The sequence below is a fragment of the Leuciscus leuciscus genome, assembly GCF_965113295.1.
Source record: "Leuciscus leuciscus genome assembly, chromosome: 16".
In the NCBI taxonomy this organism is placed as follows: Eukaryota; Metazoa; Chordata; class Actinopteri; order Cypriniformes; family Leuciscidae; genus Leuciscus; species Leuciscus leuciscus.
Window position 1 is genome coordinate 19,868,874 of NC_138740.1, and position 21,242 is coordinate 19,890,115.

The window sequence follows — 21,242 nt, forward strand, 5'->3', positions numbered from 1 at the left end:
TCATATATTCTCTGACAACATCTTATGTTTTGCTTCTCAAATAAATGTGTACTAAGGATGTTTAGATATTTTTATTTTTAAGACAAAAATTGTGATTTTTTTATTCCGTAACTAAAAAAAACGTTTCTCTCTCTCCATTTTTTCTCACACCCCTCCACCCATTTTTGGTGTGAAAAATGAGTCGAAACATTATGAACAGGAAATGCAACATCTGTAAGTTTCTCAACTGACAGGAAAGCGTACAGGCAGTTGTACTCCGAGTGAACCTCAGTGAGGCCCTCTGTGGTTTTCAGTGCATAGAGAAAGGCCGTCCTGGAACACGGTGTTCATTAGCACTTCTGTTTTCACTGTTGGACCTCTGATGCCAGATTCAACGGGTAAGTTCCTTTGAAAGTATTTCCTCTACTGTTGTCTGAGAACGGTCACTATGGATCTTTGATTTTTCTTTTATGCACCTTGTTTTTCTCCGGATGAGTCTTGTTCGATGTATTATCCATGTGTGACCAGGATTTGTGTGCTTTTGATGAAAATGAAAAACCAGTGACACCTCTCACATCTAAACCATTCTCTGCTTTATTGATTCTGTTTCCTTTGCCGCTCATGCCGTTGCCTCATTTTCAGACTGAAAAAGAGAGGGATCAAAGAGAGGAGTGGAAAATTAAGTGGGGGGGAAAGGAGGGGCTGTGGAGAACAGTGAAGTAGAAAGGAATGGAGAGCGTTTCATCGGATCAGTCAGCCAGCGTGGATGAGCTGGTGGAAGCCTGCATCAAAGCCTTTGGTCAGTGCTCATATTTGCTCCTTCCTTCTCTTGTGTAAACAATCTGATCAGCCATTCGGAACAGCACTGGCTTTTTCAACTGTGTACTTGTGTCTGTTTATCAGTATTCTCTCCCACACTCTTCAATATTTCTCTATAGCTCTGGGGCCTTCGAGCAGGGACCCCCTATTACTATACAATAATCTTTTAGGGATGCACTGGAAAAAATGGTAACCTAAAAATAACATCTAAGTTAGAGGGATATAGTTCACCCAGAAATAAAAATTCTGTCATCATTTACTCTTGTTGTTCCAAACCTGAATGAGTTTCTTTCTTCTGCTGAACACAAAATAAGATATTTTGAGGATGATGGTAACCAAACAGTTGATGGACCCCATTGACTAAAATACTATGGAAGTCAGTGGGGTCCATCAACCGTTTGGTTACAGACATTCTTTAAAATATTATATTTTGTGTTCAGCAGAAGAAAGAAATTCATACAGAGCAACATGAAATGATGACAGAATTTTCATTTTTGGGTGAACTAACTGGTTTTATTCAAAACCAAAATATAATTTAATATTGCTGAATCAACCTAAATACATTAAGTTATACCAACAAAATATTTTTTGTATGGGTTAAATCAAGTTAAAAACAGCTCTTTAAGGTAACAATTGCAGGTTACCACTTTTTACAGTGTAATAACATGCATTTCACTTAATACATTGTAATGTAGGATGGACAAAGAAAAATTTAGCTGAACTTTAGCTTTTAGACCTTTGGGTTGAATTTAGCTTAAAATGTTTATTTCATTTAATGTATATTAAATTTTTATAATTGCAGAAATGTTCAAGCTATTAAATGAAAATCATAGGCTAATGGACTCATTCATGTGCAAATCGCCGTCTGGTTTTCTGTCTTCCTCACAGACGATGAAGGCGCTCTGAAGGAGACGTTTCTCGTGCGAATGTTTCTCACCATGCATCCCTGGTTCCTGTCATCCAGTGACCTGGCCAAGAAACTCATGCACAAGTATCCTCCTTCCTAAGACCTGTCACATTATACTTTCTGAGAACTCTGCATTTCAAATAACCAGCATTAAAGTCAAAAACCAAATAAATGCAAGTCTTTGTACATTTAGTTTTCGATGTGACAGGCCTGCTTTTATTCCAGACATTTAGCACTTAGTACAGTCGGCCATGGGTGGGGTTTGTCATTTATAGAGAGGGCTGACAGCATCACAAACTGTTTCCATCACTCTCCTCACAGCTGATAATAGTAATGAAGTGGAGCTACCTTGACAGTATTACAGGTCTCAGGAACAGGATTGTTCTGCAAATCGCCAGTCTCAGATTTGTCATCTTGTCAAGTAGGTTAAAGACCCATTTGTTCACATATTTTTTTTACATAGACATACAAAAGCTTAATAACTGTAACTGCACATCATGGCAGCTAAAAGCGTGACACCCAAGGTTTGGCTATTTCAGTAACACCCAATGCTAACAAGTGCAAGAAATCAAGTATAGCCCTATCATTCTACAAACCTTTTTAGTAGAGTGGAGCATACCTTTTCTCTTCCAGTATCATTCCCGTCGGAATGTAAATGGCCTTTAAATGGACTTCTCACACAGACCTTAACCCCACGTTATCATCTTTTAAAACCCCGCCTTAAAGGTAGGGTAAGCAATTTTTGGAGTGGCTAGCAATAACAAGCTAGCATTGAAAGCATGAGAGCCCACCCTCACTTCAGAGCGTTTCCAAAGCCACACCTCCTTCAAAACACATGAACGCACACAGCATGCAAAGCATAATGAGACAAGAGATGGCGTTAAACTACCTCATGTCTCAAAGCACATTACATTACAATAATAATGAACATAAAAGAGCACTGACCTGTACCACCTGACTGCTGCAGATTCATTTCATTTGGACCAAACGCAATGATTGGACAAACATTGTATGGGCCATCCACAGACAAACAACCAATCATAAACCGAACAGCATTGGCTTCTTTAAGTAATTCATGGGTTGTACACTGCGGTCAGAAACTTTCTCACGCTGTAAGTTGTTCGCTGTTCGTTCCAGAGTTTGAGGGAAAACACTTTGTGTAATTTTAGCAACATTGCTGTTTGATAACGTAGTCAAGCAAAAGGCAAATAATATTTATTGCCATTATGTGTACGACGTTGCAGAGAGCGATACATAAACGCATTATCATTCTGATACATCGACTTGTTGACGAACCTGTACGAGTGAGTGGAAGTGGGACTAATTTGCATATTCATGGTTGAAGCAAGGGTTTAGAGTTACATTCATGCTATTTTAAGGGAGGAATTTTTTTTTCCCACAGGAAAAAACATAAATATGCCATTTTGGTGATCAAAGATTATGGGACAAAATTATTGAGGGCATTTTAAAAGTTTAAAATAAAGGCAGTAGAAAGCAGTAGAGGCTCCGTCGTTATTGTGTGGTTTGTATGTGGGTATAAAGGCAACAGTTCCAATGCATTTACAGTTAAATTAGATAAAATACATCTAACATAACCAAATAGTTAATTTTCATATTAAACATTGATAGACAATTATCACTAAATTTAGCTCTTTCAAATGACATTTTATATTAATTTAATTTAATTTCTATGTAAAAATATATTTTGACATACATATTACATGCATGTATGGTAGTAGCCTATTTTATGTCATTATACTAATATGCACAACTTTTTCATCTGTGTTTACTGACGTTATAGTATGTTCCGCATCAATGCATTTTGTCAAGAGAAGTGAACTTCGACTGATATCCCGTGCTCAGGAAATGGGGAGCAGTGAACAATGAAGCAACTCTTTTGCAGCTTCTCATGCATGACGCTGAAATCTAAAACCTTTTAGATTTGAAATCTAGAACCTTGTAGAATCTAAAACCTCAAAGTATGAAAAAATATATATATTTTTTCCATTCCACTTCCACATTTCCTCAGGGGACACGTTTTAGGCGCCACAGAACATATTTTTGCTTTTAAAAATGTGAGACGCAAAGTAGTGAAATAGAAAAAATGCAACCTATTTGAACTTAAACACTGCTTTTTTAGAAGTTTTGTCATGCGTGAGATGCTGCCAAACATGCAATATGCAAGTGCACTGGTCAAGCACATCTGTCTATCGCATTTACATAGAAAAACAGTAAAACCCTTAAAAAGGACCTACTCCCTATTGATGCTAATGGTTTTGAAATTACATGTGCAAAAGCATCTATGTGGTGTTTATGTGTCCAAATACTTTTTGGCCATCTGGTGTATAAATCTTGTAAAGATGTGATGTTCTGTGTCATAAGGCAGCTGGGTTGGATCACAGAAGTGTATTGTGAATTCACATAAAACAGTTGAGGCAAGACTATTCACTGAAAATACTCGTCCACCTGATGTCTTGCCCAGAACTATTTCATGCACAGCTACACTGTATCATAGTTCTCTCTGTTTTCTGTCTCTTTTTCTCTGTCAGGTACTGGATATCTGAGTTCCCAGCTGAGTTTGACCTGAACCCCGCACTGGCAGAGCAGATCCGTGGTCTGAAAGAGCGACTGGAGCAGAATGGAGATGTGAGGCGTAGCCTGCTCATCGACATAGACAGCATGTGAGTCACAGGGCCACAGTATTCACCCAAAACGCTGCTCCTTTGATACGGAGGGTTGGAGAATATGGACTGAACATCACAAACAAGCTGCATGTCTGAGACACTCAAACAGCTGAGAAGTTATAGGTCAATGACATATTAGAATGTCAAAGATGATGGAAAAGTCTGCTTAAATAGCAAATCATTATAAATCACTAATTCAAATTATAGCCAACATGATATATAGGCATACTGGTGAAAGAACAGAAATACAATGTCTTGTTTGTTTTGCCTGTAGCCCATCATACGAATGGCGACGTCAACTAGAAGAGACTGTCCAGAAGAAACGCAAGACCTCACTTCTTTTTGACCACCTTGATGCTTCCACCCTGGCTGAACACCTTACGTATATGGAGTACAAATCGTTTTGCAAAATTCTTGTAAGTCCCTTAATTTATAGATGCAGTATTAATCACATGTTTGTGCTTGTAATAGCATGACCTCAAGTCTTATTTCATATCGCAAATGAAAAATCTGTTCCCCCTCAGTTCCAGGACTACCACAGTTTCGTGATGCACGGCTGCACGGTGGATAATCCTATTCTGGAGCGTTTTATTACTCTGTTTAACAGTGTTTCCCAGTGGATCCAGATCATGGTTCTCAGTAAGCCTACAGCTCAGCAGAGAGCCACTGTCATCAGTGAATTCATCAAAGTGGCCCAGGTTAATCCAACTCGCTTGCTTGCTTTTTCTTTAAAGACATGTAATCTGTTTACAGCGGGATCCAAAATTCTATGACCACATGGCAGATCTGTGATTCAGAATCTAATTTAACTGAAAACAAACAGAATGTTTTAGGATTTTAACATTCATATATATATATATATATATATATATATATATATATATATATATATATATATATATACACACACACAGTATATGTGTGTGTGATCATATGATCTTATAGAAAAGGGAAAGGTCAGATGTTTTTATTAGAGTACGGCTGTCAATCTAAATTCATGTTAATTTTTAAATTTTATGATGATAAAAAATAAAATGATTAAATTATAAAAATGCAAAATAGGCCTGATGGTCTTAGATTTTTGGACCCCATTGTTTTTATTAGGTCTGGTCTTATAGTTGGTTTGTTGTGTGTGTGTGTGTGTGTGTGGTTCAGGTATACCCTACTTTATAGGGACAAAATGCTCTCACAAAGATGTCAATATCCCTTATCCTTGTGGGGAAATATTTTTGGTCCACATGTGGAAAACCGCTTATAAAGGGTTAGGGGATTTAATCTACCGCTTGTACAGTATAAAAATCATTATGTCTTTGGAATGTTCTCATAAAACATGAAAATGCATGTGTGTGTGTGTGTGTGCGCAGAGGTTACTGCAGCTGCAGAACTTTAACACACTGATGGCTGTAGTGGGTGGACTCAGCAACAGCTCCATTGCTAGACTCAAAGATACCCAGGCGCTCATCGGCAGCGAGACGCGTAAGGTAAGGACTGCCAGAGAGCAGCTTTTATAAACACACCTCCAATACTGGCGAGAAAAACAAACAGCTGTAACACTCCAAATCTGGCTATGGGAGATAAGATTCTTAAGTTCCACTTTGCTTTAGGTGGCTTGAGTGCCATTTTCATACTCTCTGCCAGATTGCACAGAAATATCAATACTCAAGTCAAGTGCTCTGTTATCAGGCAACCAAACATGAGCAGAAATATATTTTACCCATGTACCAACCTCTGAAATCCCCTTTCCTCATATTTCGACTGCAGCGACCTTCATCCTAACTGATGGCCTCCTCTGTGTTTAATCAGGTGTTTGATGGATTGGTGGAGCTGGTGACTTCCTCTGGAAACTACAGTCGCTACCGTCAGCGATTCTCTGAATGTTCGGGATTCCGCTTCCCCATCCTCGGGGTGCATTTGAAGGACCTGATTGCTGTCCATGTGGCCCTGCCTGATTGGTTTGACCCAGAGAAGACTAGGGTCAACCTAACCAAGACCCATCAATTGTATGCCATCCTGGAAGAGTTGGCGCTCATTCAGAGCACTCCACCCAATATAGAAGCCAATTCAGACCTGCTGAATCTGCTTATAGTGAGTTTATTATGGGTGGGACGGGTTTGCTGTAATCAAAATCCAGTGATGGCAAAGCTGCATTTTCAGCATCATTACTCAGAAATCATATGCTGATATGGTGTTCAAGAAATATTTCTTATTATTATCAATGTTGGTCATGGTTGTGCTGCCTAATATTTTTAAACTTTATTTCTGGACTCTTTAATTAATAGAAAGTTCAAAAGAACATCATTTATTTTAAATGTTTATATATTGTTTGTATAATTTTATAAAGAAATAAGTATACATAAATCATGACAGAATTTTTACTTTTGGGTTAAATATTTATTTTAAATATAAACATTTTCAGTGAATTGATATTTAAGCAGGAAACATTGAGGTTGATTTAGCCTTTGAATGATTTGTCAAATCTACATCAGTTATCAATTATTGTTCATCATTTGCATTTCTTCTGTACCTGTCTAGGTGTCTTTGGACCAGTACCACTCAGAGGACGAGATATATCAGCTATCTTTACAGAGGGAGCCTCGCAGTATTAAACTATCAGTGAGTCACCCCAACGACACACCATCTGCTCAGATAGCAAATCAGTGGCCACCATGAGGTAGAACCACCAATTACAACCACTCATGACACAATTTGACAGATTAATTGTCCCATTTTGCTTGCATAATCCACTTACGTAGACTTGCAGCTGGGAGACTGAACAACTACTCTATATTTATTCTGTTCATGCAACGGATGCCAGTCATTTATCCATATCTACTGGTGCCTTATTTCCACTTGCTAAGTGAATACACCATTGATTTCTGGCTTCTTAGACTTCCAGCACAAAGTCACAGTCTCCCCTAATAGAAGAGTGGGCATCTTCAGTCAAACCCAAAGCAGATCCAGCGATTATCAACAAGCACATTGAAAAAATGGTGGAGGTATGTGACATGCACTACTTTCAATTAATTCTCAGATAAACTGATTGCGCAGCATATAGTTTGGAATAGTATGTAAAGGTTAAAGTAAAGTGAGCCAGTCTTCATCACAAAATGTATGCAATAATGAGCTGTGTAAAACTAGCACAAACTAACTATGTTGGATATTGGTTATCTGGGACAATGGTCTGTTATAAAGTTTGCGTCATTATATTTTATTTTATATTTATATATCTGATATACTATGTGTTCGATAAAACAGTATTGTTGTACTGTATCACAGTGACTCCTTCTGTTGATTTACATCAACAGGTAGTGAATAGTGACTTTCATTCACTCAGCTGATTCAAAAACACTAATTAAGTAAGGAACGAAATAAATGACTGACGTTATGAGTGAGTCATTGAATCATTCACTCAACCAATTTGTTCAAAAACACTGATTAATGCAAAATGAAACAAGTGACTTATGAGTGAGTCATTGAATCAGTCACTCAACCAATTAATTTAAAACACTGATGCATTCAAAAATAAAATAAAAAAAAGTGACTGACCTTTTGATTGAGTCATTGAATCATTCACTCAACCGATTTGTTCAAAAACACTGATTAATGCAAAATGAAACAAGTGACTTATGAGTGAGTCATTGAATCAGTCACTCAACCAATTAATTTAAAACACTGATGCATTCAAAAAAAAAAAAAAAAAAAGTGACTGACCTTTTGATTGAGTCATTGAATCATTCACTCAACCGATTCAAACATTGATTAATTCAGGAACATAAGTGGAAAACTTTCAAACTGTTCATTCTGATTTTTGTTTGGAAATATTTTCATTTGGTGGAGCAAAAATAACTTATAATATTGTGTCTGAAATGTAAGTTACACTGTATTAACTTTATATTTATAGAACGGCTGAATAAAAGAAAGATCACGCTATTGCATACATTTGACAAGTTTTCCAGAGAGCTGTGGACTAAATGATTTTGCGGTGAAAAAGAACTAATTGGAAGATGTCTTATTTTCAGTCAGTGTTCCAAAATTTTGACACTGATGGCGATGGCAACATTTCCCAAGAAGAGTTTGAGATCATCAGGAGGAATTTCCCTTACCTCGGCAAGTTTGATGAACTGGACCGAAACCAGTGGGTTTATCAAGACATCTGTCCAGTTTATCTAGAGGAATTATTTCCCCTCATTTGTCAAAGTCTCCAGTACAGTAAAGCTCCCATCTTTCTCTTTTTCATTTTCTCTCCCAGGGACTGTAAAATTAGCCGAGAGGAGATGATTGAGTACTTCACAAAGGCGAGCTCCTTACAGAACTGTAAGATGGGTTTTGTTCACACTTTTACAGAGACGAGCAGCGTCAAGCCTTCATTTTGTCGGCACTGCTCTCGCTTGGTGAGTACACATTTTATTTATGGCTCGAATTCTTTATCTTCATCTCCAACGTGATGACAACCCACACATAAGATGAAATAAGATCTTTTCACTGTCATGAGAAACAGACATCCAGATCTGTATTCATTTCAAAAAGCACAGATGTACATAATGCCTATTTTATTATCACTCAGCCAGATTGTATTTATGGCTTGCATTTGTTCATATTTGTCTCCGATGGTGCTTGTGCTGTGGTGCTCAGTGTGCAGCAGTGTGTTTATGGGTGTGTCTGAGGGAAAGATGTTGTTGTGTTCACAGTCGGTACTTGGGTGTAGATAGTAACCACTTCCTATTTTCTAATTTCCTGTCGAGATCCACCCCAGAACAGAACCTGTTTTCCTTTTTCTTTCGTGTTCTTTTTTTTGAACCAGCATTTTTTTTTAAATGTTCAGTGAATGTAATTTAACATGTAATTAAATTAAAGGTCTATTTTTCTTCATTAAAATATTTACATATAAAGAAATAAGCAGTATTTCTGAAAAAAATAACAATATGTCAACTCACATGACATAGAATCCAGTCATATCATTAGAGCAATGAAACAAGAACTAACTATATTTTAATTTGGTAGAAAACTAAATTAAATATACTATATACACTACCGTTCAAAAGTTTGGGGTTAGTAAGGGGTCAGTTTTTTATAGAAAGTAATACTTTTATTCAGCAAGGATGCAATAAATTGACCAAAACATTTATGTTGTTACATAGCATTGGTGAGCATAAGATACTTCTTTTAAAAACATTTTAAAATGATTATAAACCCCAAACTTTTGAACTATATTGTTAGATTATTAATTTCTTAAATGTTACACTCAAATCAACATGTCTGGTTTTCTATACATCCAATTATGAATAAAAAATATGAATATAGTTCCAACTCAAAGCATCTTACAATGTCAACTGACTGGATAGAACAAAATGTTTACAAACTGTGTTATATAGCTCATTTTAATGAACTGAAGCACCCAGAATCCTTTTCAAACTGATTTTTTTCCATGTTTTTCTTACATATTTTGAGTTATTTTATACTAATTCTTGCAGATATGGGGATTTTTCAAACAGCGAAGCAAATGCAAAGGTATGAAACCAAATGAACTGTGTGTGTTTTTGTGTGTGTGTGTGTGTGTGTGTGGCATTGTGACCCTCCTGTAATTTTTTTCAGTGTGTGGGGTGAGCTGTCATAAAGACTGTTGCAGTCGTTTGGCCATTGAGTGCCGCAAGCGGGCACAGAGCGTCAGTTGTCACAAGGATGTTTCCTTTAAGGCCACGCGCTCCTTCAGCTTTCCGCCTCCCACCAGCACAGAGCCGATAGCAGAGTCCCCAGGTAAATGCACATTAATACGCAAGCGTACTTGAATACAAGACTCACACAAACACGCAAGTTACATTACACAATCCAACATATATATATATATATATATATATATATATATATATATATACTTTAACCAAGTTAAATTGGTTTTTAAATCAAAATGTGACTCGTATTTTTACATATTTGACAAAGAACAGATGTATTCTACTTACAAATAAAATAATCAACAATATATTACTGTAAATGCAGGGCCTGAATTTCATTTTGGAAAATGGGGGGGAAATCCCCCCTTAGGTGATTCTTATGGGGGGGAATTTTTAATTTGAGGGGGGAGTTTAGACTTTTTTTTTAATTACATGTATCTCGCCTAAATGTATGCTCACTCATCGCATTTTTACAATGGGGTAATTTTGTTCTTAAGAATTTACACAACACAAGGAAGCTTGATTTCAATCTTTGAATTAAATTGAAAAAAGTAGCACAAATAAATACAATATAATAAAGATACCAATAAAGAGAAATAAAGAGAGAAGTGTTTGCTTAGGTCTAACACTAGTATTCAGAAATACTACAGAGACTGAATAAAGTAATCAAATGTAAAATAACACTGGGTAGTATTTTAGTTCTGACTAAATTAAATACATAGGCTATTAATCCTGATTCCTTAAAATGAAAGCTATGTTTTGACAACCAAATTAATGACAGACACATATGGCTGCTGTCCCTTTAAGAGCTAGTGCACGGATCCTGTGTTCATTATACGGTCACGTGTGATTTATGCTTAAGACATAACCGGCAGTGTTTAGAGGATACTCACCAAGACCGAAATTGACATAATTTTCGCATGTTTTTGACTGTTAAAGCGATATAATCCACGAAAAATAACTTTGGTTACCCACGAGCTCTGTGTGAGGCACCTTTACTCTATGTATGTGTGCAGAGAAACATCTCTCAGACAGCGCGCAAGTGCCGAAGAGTTTAAAATCGCGTGAATGCTTAAACTGGTAAGACTTAAAAAGACGTGCAAATGGTAAACTTTAGTTACTCATGATGCAATGCTGGCCCGATTATGCAAGTGACAACTCTGTCTATCCCGACTCCCGAAACGCGAGAGTGTATTATCGCCTTAACGAGCTGATAGGAGACGCAGCACAGCTGAATCACTCACGCTGTTTGTGAAATTGCGTCTCGCAGACAGTTTTAAAATGACTGATTTGATTTTATAATCTGTGTGGATTCATTTACTAATACAACCTACAGGCTAAAGTGAATCAATGTTTGCGGGAATTTCCCGCATTATAAGTGGGAGACCTGCGGGAATTATTAAAATTATGCGCAATACCCGCAATCCCGCGCCGAAATTCAAGCCCTGAAATGAGTAGGAATCCTCATGTACCTGCAAATAAATTAAATTAAATTAAAAGAAAAAAATATTTTACTGTAAAGGTCCATGTATTGTTAGCAGCTCTCAGTGATGTGTGTCGGGTCCCCGCTATGATAACAGTAACTTCCTCAAATGTTTACAGAACAAGCGGGAACCCAGTGTTCCTGTATCTTTCTCTATTTCTGTTATATTACATGATAGAAAGTATAAGGTCTTCTCAAGCCGTACGGCAAACCTATCTAATCTGCTGCCTGTTACATGTCAAACTAAGATTGCTGAGGGGGAAAAAAATAATACTGTCAAGTTAGCACTTTTAAATAAATCACTTCTAGTAAATTACTTAAAGGGATGGTTTGCAGTAAAATCAATCTAGGGTCCTTTGCACCATGACCTTGAGCCAAACACCCCCCCAGAAGCCTTTTTTCCCTTGGTCGAACATTATTAATGTTAGAGCTTATTTAGAGAAATCAGCCGTATGGCTTAGTGCAGGCGCTAATGGATCCTAGGCTGTATCTCGTAAATTACCCCACTAATAATGCCCAGAATGGTACCAAACTTCTACAGTAGTACAAATAGATTCTATACTCATAAAACGAGTCATTGGAAAGTTTGTAAGTACATCAGAAGTTTATTTAAATAACACTTGCCTGATGGCTAATGCTACCGCTAACCCGTACGTCGAGGTCACTTCAGTGATTAGGGAAAAGCACGTAAAAGTCCTTGCAGAAAGCGATGCATAAGGATGTAGTGTAACGACGCCCAGTTCCAGGAATGCACTAATATTTTGTTGGTAGTACCAGTTTGCAACAATTATTAGTTAACACTAAGTTGTCAACACTTCAAAAAAAAAAAAAAAAAAAAAGTTAGATATACTGGCTTTCTGCCAGGACTTTTACGTGCTTTTCCCTAATCACTTTCAAACTTTCAAACTTTCCCCACAAACCCACAAACTTTCCAATGCCTCATTTTATGAGTACAGAATCTATTTGTACTACTGTAGAAGTTTGGTACCATTCTGGGCATTATTAGTGGGGTAATTTATGAGACACAGCCTAGGATCCATTAGCGCCTGCACTAAGCCATACAGCTGATATCTCTAAATAAGCTCTAACTTTAATAATGGTGCAAAGGACCCTAGGTTGATTTTACTCCAAACCATCCCTTTAATAAACACAAACAGCCTAGATTTTATGCTTCTAAATGAAACTTGGCTAAAAGACAGCTGCAGTGCAACAGTCCTCAATGAAACAGCCCCTCCTAACTTTTATGAGTGTCTGCAGAGCGGGGAGGAGAGGTGGGAGTGTAGCTGCTCTATTTAAAGATGTCTATCAATGTAAGCAAGTATAATTTGGGAATTACATGTCTTTGGATTATATCTCGGCATTGTGTTAAAAGGTGCTCCACGCATTTTACTTAGCGTTATTTACAGGCCTCCAAAATACTCTCCAGCCTTTGCTGAGGACTTTACAGAACTGTTATAAACAATTTCCTCAGAGTTTGACTGCTTTGCTATTGCTGGGGATTTTAATATTCACATAGATAATGCAGAAACCAATATGGCAAAAGAAATCATAACTGTTTTAAATACTTTTGATCTGATTCAACATGTACACGGACCCACACACAATCGTGGACACACTCTAGATTTACTTATAAGGGTCTAAACATTTCATCGATTGTTATTAAGGATGTAGCACTGTCTGATCATTTCTGTATTTTCTTTGATATATTGATCTCTCCTACTATTGAAGCTAGATCTGTGTCTGTCAAGAAGAGATGCTTAAATGAGAACACTAGTGTGCTATTTATGAAGGCCATATCTGTAACACCAAGCATATCTGCGGACTCTGTTGATTCTCTCCTTGAGTCCTTTAACTCAAAAGTACAGAGTGTAATTGATGATATTGCTCCTGTGAAAGTCAGGAAGAAGAGTGGCAGACAAAAAGCACCTTGGAGAAACTCAACAGCAGTGCAAAATATGAAAAGACAATGCAGAAAAGCTGAGCGCATGTGGCGGAAGAAAAAAATGTTAGTCCATTATAACATCTATAAAGACAGCCTTCATGCTTTCAATGTGGAACTAGTCAAAGCTAGACAGACTTTCTTCTCAAATATTATAAACAGAAACATAAATAACACACACACTCTTTTTGCTATTGTAGAGAGTCTAACAAACCCCCCAAGCCAGATTCCCAGTGAAATGCTCTCAGACAGCAAATGCAGTGAGTTCTCTGAGAAAATCAATAATATCAGAAAGGCGATCATCATATCCTCGTGTGGCACTGAGGTAAAACAGATCAGACCACATCCTCAGAAAGTTACTATGTCTGATTTAGAAGAAAATAATGTTAACATTTTGAAAGAAACAATACAGCACTTTAAAACATCAACTTGCGCTCATCAACATCAACAGCCCCATTGACTGTTGACACAATCCCCACCTCCTTTTTCAAAAGTGTGTTAAACTGCTTAGAAGCAGATCTCCTAGAAGTGGTAAACTCCTCACTTCTCTCTGGGACTTTTCCAAAGTCCCTTAAATCTGCAGTTGTCAAGCCCCTCCTGATAAAGAGCAATCTGGATAGCAACATATTGAGCAATTACAGACCAATCTCAAATCTTCCTTTCATAGGCAAGATCATTGAAAAAGTTGTCTTCAATCAGCTGAATAACTTCCTAACCTCAAATGGATACTTTGACAATTTTCAATCTGGTTTCCGACCACATCACAGCACAGAGATAATAAACGATATTCGGTTCAATAGTGATACCGGCAAAACATAAATTCTGGTATACTCGACCTCAGTGCTGCATTTGACACTGTCGATCATAACATACTTCTTGACAGGCTGGAAAACTGGCTCGTGCTTTCTGGGATAGTCCTAAAATGGTTCAGGTCATACTTAGGAGGGAGAGGTTATTATGTGAGTATAGGAGACCATAAGTCTGAATGGACATTCATGACATGCGGAGTCCCTCAAGGCTCAATTCTTGCTCCATTCCTGTTCAACCTGTACATGCTCCCAATGAGCCAAATAATGAAAATGAACCAAATTGCTGACCACAGCTATGCAGATGACACACAGATCTACTTAGCCCTATCGCCTAACGACTACAGCCCCACTGACTGCCTGTGCCAATGCATTGATGAAGTCAACAGTTGGATGTGGCAAAACTTTCTTCAGTTAAACAAAGACAAACCTGAAGTCATTGCGTTTGGAAACAAATATGAAGTTCTCAAGGTGAACGCATACCTTGACGCTAGGGGTCTAACAACTAAAAATCAAGTCAGGAATCTCGGTGTGATTCTGGAGTCAGACCTTAGTTTCAGTAGTCATGTCAAAGCAATAAATAAGTCAGCATACTATCCTCTCAAAAATATTGCAAGAATTAGATGCTTTATTTCCAGACAAGACTTAGCAAAACTTGTTCATGCTTTCATCACCAGCAGGGCGGATTATTGTACATAAATCATTCAATGGCCTAGGACCTCAATACATTGCATATATGCTCACTAAATATAAACCTAACAGATTGCTCAGATCATTAGGATCACATTAACTAGAAATACCAAGGGTTCACTCTAAGCATGGTGAGTCCGCTTTTAGCTATTATGCCAGCCGCAGCTGGAAACACCTTCCAGAAGAGATCAGATGTGCTCCTACAGTAGTCACATTCAAATCCACTCAAAACACATCTGTTTAGCTGTGCACAGGGGCGTAGCCAGGACGTTATTTCTGGGGGGGGGGGGGGGGGCAGCTTGGGCCAGTCTTTTATTTGGGGTGGCACTTGATTGTCAAAAACTACTATTTTAAAACTCACGCACCGCGTCACTCAGAGTAGCGGTTTTCCCGCGGCTCGTCAGGCCATAAACAATGGATTTAACGTCCTTTTGGACACTAATAATGTCTTATTGATAATCCATGTTATTGGGATGGGTGCTTAGATAATGTGCGAGTGCGATGTGTCATGATTATGTGAGGGGTTAGGGACCTTAACATGAGACGGGGATGTTTTTAGTGCAAATGACAGAAAGACACAATATAATTTGTCATTTTAGGCGATCATTTATTTAGGTAAACCATAGCATTTTAAGTGCAATATTCAATTTATTATTATGCGTTGTCGGTGGGGGCGACATTGCAAGTATTGTACATTAATTCAAGTATATTATGTTTAAAGAAGAAGGTTTGAATACAATGGCGGGCGAAGAGGAAAAATTATGCGAGCTTATATGTATACATCTCCACTACAACGTGTGTCAGTGTGTGTGTGTGATTTTGGTTGGGTGACAGTTGTAGGTTACAGTTTGACAAAAGCACAATGTTGTGTTTTACATAAATATAAGTTTAACGATGTCCTGAACAAAATGACGGAGTATGTTTTTTGTTTTGTTTCCACTGTTCGATCGCGCCCGCGCCTCTCTCTCTCTCTGACACACACATTCCAGCATTGTAATCTTGACATCGCAGCCTGGTATTATGCTGCTTTTAGGCTACACCAAACGTGAATAGAGCGTCAAATTCGCGTCTAGTTCGACGCTTGAACATTTTGAATCCATTCGCGCGTCCAAACCAAAGCGAAAGCGATCTTTTGAAGCGAAATAGACGGGCGTTCAGTGCAATGACTCTACTATGACTCTACTCTACTGCTACCCCCTGTTGCGTGAGCGGTGTATATCATTTCACGCATCGCCCGTGACACTTGCGTCTACTGTTTTGACTATGAAAGGGAGCGCGTCGCTCGCGTTGCTCGCGTTGACTATGTAACGGCCCTAAGTGACACATTGGAATTGAGTTAAGCTAGCTAGCGAGCTAGCGCTAGATAATCATACAAGTTTGCAAAAATAACAGCAGCACGCAGCAGCCCAACTCAACTCACTCTGCCACCCTTCCTCTATGTCGACACATTCTTACACATTAAACTGAGTGAGAAGATAACTATATGATCTTATCATTTTAATTATGCTTTCAAGTATCACCAACTTACAACTTATGTGTTAGTTACAGTGACATCCCGTGTTAGTCTAGCTGCTAGTCTCCATTAAGCGCTGTCAGAATGCAGGCACGTAATGTCTTGCACTGTTGATGGGGGCGTGACCCAACATGTGACAAATGACTTGATACAAAAATAATAATGCATACATTTCAGCTTCCTTTAGACCGTTTCTGTTCTGGAGTTATTTTTTTTATTTTTTATTAAATTAATTTTTCCCCTCCTCAGACTGGGGGTGGGGCCGTGAGGTTGGGGGGGCCGGCAGGGGCCCGAGCCTTGACCAATGGTGGCCGTGGCCCCCCCTGGCCACCACGTAGCTACGCCCCTGGCTGTGCATTTACTGAATGAGTACTGTGCCACTGTACGTCCGACTGATAACACTGTACTTTATTTTGCATCTTCCTTTTTATTCTAAACTGAACTCAAATGAGAATTGGGCAAGAGAGATGAAACTATGCTGATGGCCTGGATCTGTGTTGGAGTAGTGAGTTTGACGTGATTAAACTCGAGGTTCTGTGGGGTGCGGACTGGATCGATTCCATTCCTAGAGCTTCCGAACAAATGGGTTTTTGGGGTGCGGACTGATGAGGCAGTGAACCCGAGGTTAACCCGTGAGTCAGTCCTAGAGCTCCTCCTGTCCGATTTTAGGGAAAAATCTATCGGGTCTATCGGAGACGTCCAATAGATTTCTTAAGCTCCAAAATAACACCACAGACACAGTTTAATCACCATGGGAAAATCTCAGAGTAAAACTGGGAGTTGTGAAAAATATGATACACCGGTGTTTCGCCAGATGAAAAGTTTATCAATGAAGCACACGACGAAGGATGATTCCAGGAAATAGTCTTTTAATCAAAACCCTCAAAGAACAGGAAGAGAAACTCAAAAACAACCATCCAACAAAGACGACGACAGAACACTTGACAGTACAAGACTAAGGCCCCATTTACACTGCATGGTTCAAGTGACCCAATTCCGATTTTTTCCTCTCATGTGGCACAGATCGGATATGACCGGTGAACGTGTAAGCAGGAAAAAACCGCATGGATTCCGATTTTCTCAGATCAGATTCAGGCCTCACTCAAATGATTCGGATATGAATCGGATACGTGCGTTTGCGTGTGCCATGTAAGCAGACAAATCGGATATTCCCCAGTAAATGCGAGTCGTACGTCATTAAAAAAGTGCACTCTAACTTATTATAGGCGAAGGCTACACACAGTGGAGTAATGCAGAGGTTTTATGTCTTTTGAGTCTTTGGGGTGAAGAGACAGTGCAGGCAAAAATGCAGGGTTGATCATCGCTAAATTCACCCAGGCTGCAACAAGGGCTCTCCTCTTTTTCCTCCGCCGTACGAGACCAATGTTTTGCTGACTTTTTTGCTGACTTTTCAAACTATTGTGGAAAACAAAACACTGGATAATTTTATTTGCATCTGCATCCATTGCATTTCGTGCTGTTTTACTTCCTTTTCCGGGTCAGAACGTCTACAATTTGGTAGTTTCAGCAGTGTATAGTGTAAATGCAAAAATCGGATACGGGTCACTTTTAAAAGATGATGGAAGCAAGTCGTCAAAAAAATCGGATATAGTCAGCAAATCGATTTGGGGTTTAAGACCTGCAGTTTAAATGCAGCCTAAGGGCGTTTTTCCACTGGGTTCGTTTGCTGCGGTCCGAACCCGAGTGCGCTAGTTCCCGGCGCCTCCCGCAGCGTTGGTCTGGTTTCACACTCAATTAATTGTATCGAACCCAGGTGCGTTTGCAGTGATCTTACGTCATCGCAAACGCAATCAAACAATGATATCGACAGTGATACGCATGCGCGGGATACTATACTTCCTGAACAAGCGCGCACCCGAGTCCGTGTTGCTTGCACATTAACGCGAACCGCACCACGGTTCGGGAGCAACCGAGCTCAGACCACCTCCTCCAGCTAGTCTCGGGTTCGGTACTCTAGTGCGCACCCGGGTCCGATGACAGCGTTCACATTAACGATTTTTCATGCGAACCGTGCCCCGGTCCGCACTAAACTGCCAGTGTGAAAGCGCCCTAGACTTAAATACACAGGTGACAGGGAGGAACTGATTGACAAGATAATTGACACACAGCTGAACCAAAAGAACTAATGAGGAGGGTTACCATGGGAACAAATGAATGGCGGGAAACTGAACAAAAGAAACAAAGAATAGAGTCCAAAAACAAACAGACATGTAACAATATCTCTTTTAATTTCTTTTATAACTGTTTTAATTTTCCTTGATTTTATTTTGTGATTATATTAATTCCTTTCTTTGCCTTGCCTTGCCTATTGTCAAGCTGAATACAATTCAGTGTGATTGAAAAAACACATTTGTAATTCAATTTTAAAAAGCATTTTCATTAGTGGTCTTTACCCAGTAAAACCAGATCCTGTCTAGTGTACCATACTCTCTATCTCTTGAAGAATAAACGATGATAGTAACTTGCAGTGACTTCTCTCTCTCTCTCTCTCTCTCTCTCTCTCTCTCTCTCTCTCTCTCTCTCTCTCTCTCTCTCACACGCTCTACCTCCACAGTCATAACAGACGGCTCTCAGGAGGAACACGATGAGGTTTTTGATGTCCACCTTTGATGAGGTAAGAAAAGAAGATGCATATTGCCAATACATTCACCTCGTGGTTGAGAGCTTTTTCATTAAGTCTTTCTCATGAAGAGAAATCCATCAACTGGCATTAGATACGTTCCTCTCCTCTCTATTTCCATAGGAACATCCTGGAGCAAATCCATAAGCAACCGCAGCAGCAGAGAGCGAGCAGCACTATTCTCCAAAGCAGCGTGTGTTTGTTCATGCGTTTATTGTCCAATGTGATCCATTCTCTTGAATTCTCATACTATGATTTCTCGTGGGTTGTTACTCAGAAAATAGTATATGGATTTTAAATAAATCAGAAAAAAGTACCACTGTTAAGTTGCAACATTTTTGAAGAGGTCATATATTTTATTTTTATTTTTTTCCCCTGCAGTTTCCTGAACTTATCATGGAGGTAAAGGTTTTTTGGTAACACAAGAAATGTTGTGGCGTGATTGGAATGACAAAAAACAAAAACAAAAACACATCACATTTATATAATATAGGCCTATATATATATATATTATATATGCAGTATGATCATCTGACACTGCGCTTAAGTGAGAATTGTATTATAATCGAGAATATTATTTAAATTGGAATTCATGTAACTGCATGATTTCATTGATATCTTTAATTCTCATGATATGAATTATGAAGAGAGGACAAGGTCAAATGAATGACGTGTTGCAGACACCATTGTGCCTCGGCCATCTCTCATCACAGGCTTTAATTTCACACCAACAGAAGGCGCTGTTGTTCTAAATTGAGAGACTGATATGACAAGATCTTGTGCTGCCTCATTTGCTTTCTGTTTTTATGTTTATATTATTATTATGAATATTAATCATTTGTTTTCTGTGATGTAGGCTACATTTAGTTGTTGTTGTTTTTTGCCGCGGAAATAAAAATATAACATTTCATCACATTGATAGTAGCCTATAGTCTACTGTCTATTTGTCATTATTATTATTTTATTTCTTTGATCATAAAAAGATATGACATTGTCAAGGGATGTTGCTGAGGAAACGGCGTCGTCGACATATTCACTGTCCATCAAACAGCTATAAGCTGAAAACGGAAGCAAGATAAGCAAGTTTGAAGGATTTTGTATTGCACTATTACTGCAAACATGCTGTGTGAATCAGCTGAAATTGGCCGAGATCAGAGGGTTAATCTAGCAGGTTGACCTTTAGCTACAAAGCTACATTTATGTTCACAGTTAAGCTGTGCTTTCCACTTGATCAACATGAGCTTTTAAAGTTATTTTTTAACATTTCAGTGAACCGTGAGAGAAAAAATTGCTATGAAACCACAGGCGGCAGTGTGGGCGGGGCTTAAATCACAAACTTCAAGGCTTCTATTACTGTCTTCAGTTCCGTGTGTAGAGCCGTAGACTGTAAAGAAAAAACAAGTTCTGTGGCATGTCAAATGCTTTGCAAATGCAAATTCACTGAGAATAAAAATATGTATGGTTTCTGGCTTCGAAAAATTACCCCAACATATCAGGCATTATGCTATAGGCAGTTTTCGAATTGTTGGGATCCGGGACCTCCCTCTGGTTTTTCATTAAAACTAAAATACTAGAAACATAATTTATTACGCAATATATATATATATATATATATATATATATATATATATAGGCTATATATATAGGCTATATATTCTTTCTCAGGCTTTTTTCTGAAGGCATTACAGACCGCGACGTCGCTGTGTAACTGGCCAACACGATCTCGTGAAAGTGCTTATCTATAGCACCAATTTTATTTCTCGTGCCATTTATACGCCAAAAATAGTTTTTGAGAAATAAAGAAATTTCGTGCTATAGACACGCACTTTCACGAGAGTCTGGCTGAGTGAATCCTCATTTTCATCTCACGATGAAGGTAAGATCATTTCTTTATTTTATGATTGTTTGGTTAGCCTAATTTACTGATAATGAATAAGTGTTTATCTTAGAACCGAACAGTCACTATTATTATAATCTTGGCCTGTAAATAGTCTTTTTTTGGTCTTTTATTATAGTCGGACATTTGTAATTAGCCATCTAACGTAGGCCTAATTCTTAGAAAAATAAAATCTCGATTGGAGCTAGCAACCCATTCTGAATTAAAAATATAAT

The 21,242-nt window shown here is 38.4% G+C and overlaps 1 protein-coding gene across 3 annotated transcripts; it reads left to right on the plus strand.

Annotated features, from left to right (window-relative positions):
- Nucleotides 1-218: 218 nt before the first annotated feature.
- rasgrp2 (RAS guanyl releasing protein 2 (calcium and DAG-regulated)) lies at nucleotides 219-20,045 on the plus strand. Of its 3 annotated transcripts, XM_082141036.1 has the most exons (17): nucleotides 219-377; nucleotides 622-778; nucleotides 1,687-1,789; nucleotides 2,070-2,126; nucleotides 4,255-4,386; nucleotides 4,664-4,805; nucleotides 4,914-5,087; nucleotides 5,754-5,870; nucleotides 6,193-6,474; nucleotides 6,922-7,002; nucleotides 7,278-7,385; nucleotides 8,409-8,524; nucleotides 8,639-8,780; nucleotides 9,861-9,897; nucleotides 9,982-10,143; nucleotides 19,065-19,124; nucleotides 19,254-20,045. In XM_082141036.1, exons 2-16 carry the CDS (start codon nucleotides 709-711, stop codon nucleotides 19,118-19,120), a joined length of 1,779 nt encoding a protein of 592 aa, XP_081997162.1. In that variant the 5' UTR covers nucleotides 219-377; nucleotides 622-708; the 3' UTR covers nucleotides 19,121-19,124; nucleotides 19,254-20,045. The 3 variants fall into 3 exon arrangements, with proteins under 3 accessions (XP_081997162.1, XP_081997161.1, XP_081997163.1); XM_082141035.1 differs by having other exon boundaries at nucleotides 8,409-8,780; XM_082141037.1 differs by lacking the exons at nucleotides 9,861-9,897; nucleotides 19,065-19,124; nucleotides 19,254-20,045 and having other exon boundaries at nucleotides 8,409-8,780; nucleotides 9,982-10,134.
- The last annotated feature ends 1,197 nt before the right edge of the window (nucleotides 20,046-21,242 follow it).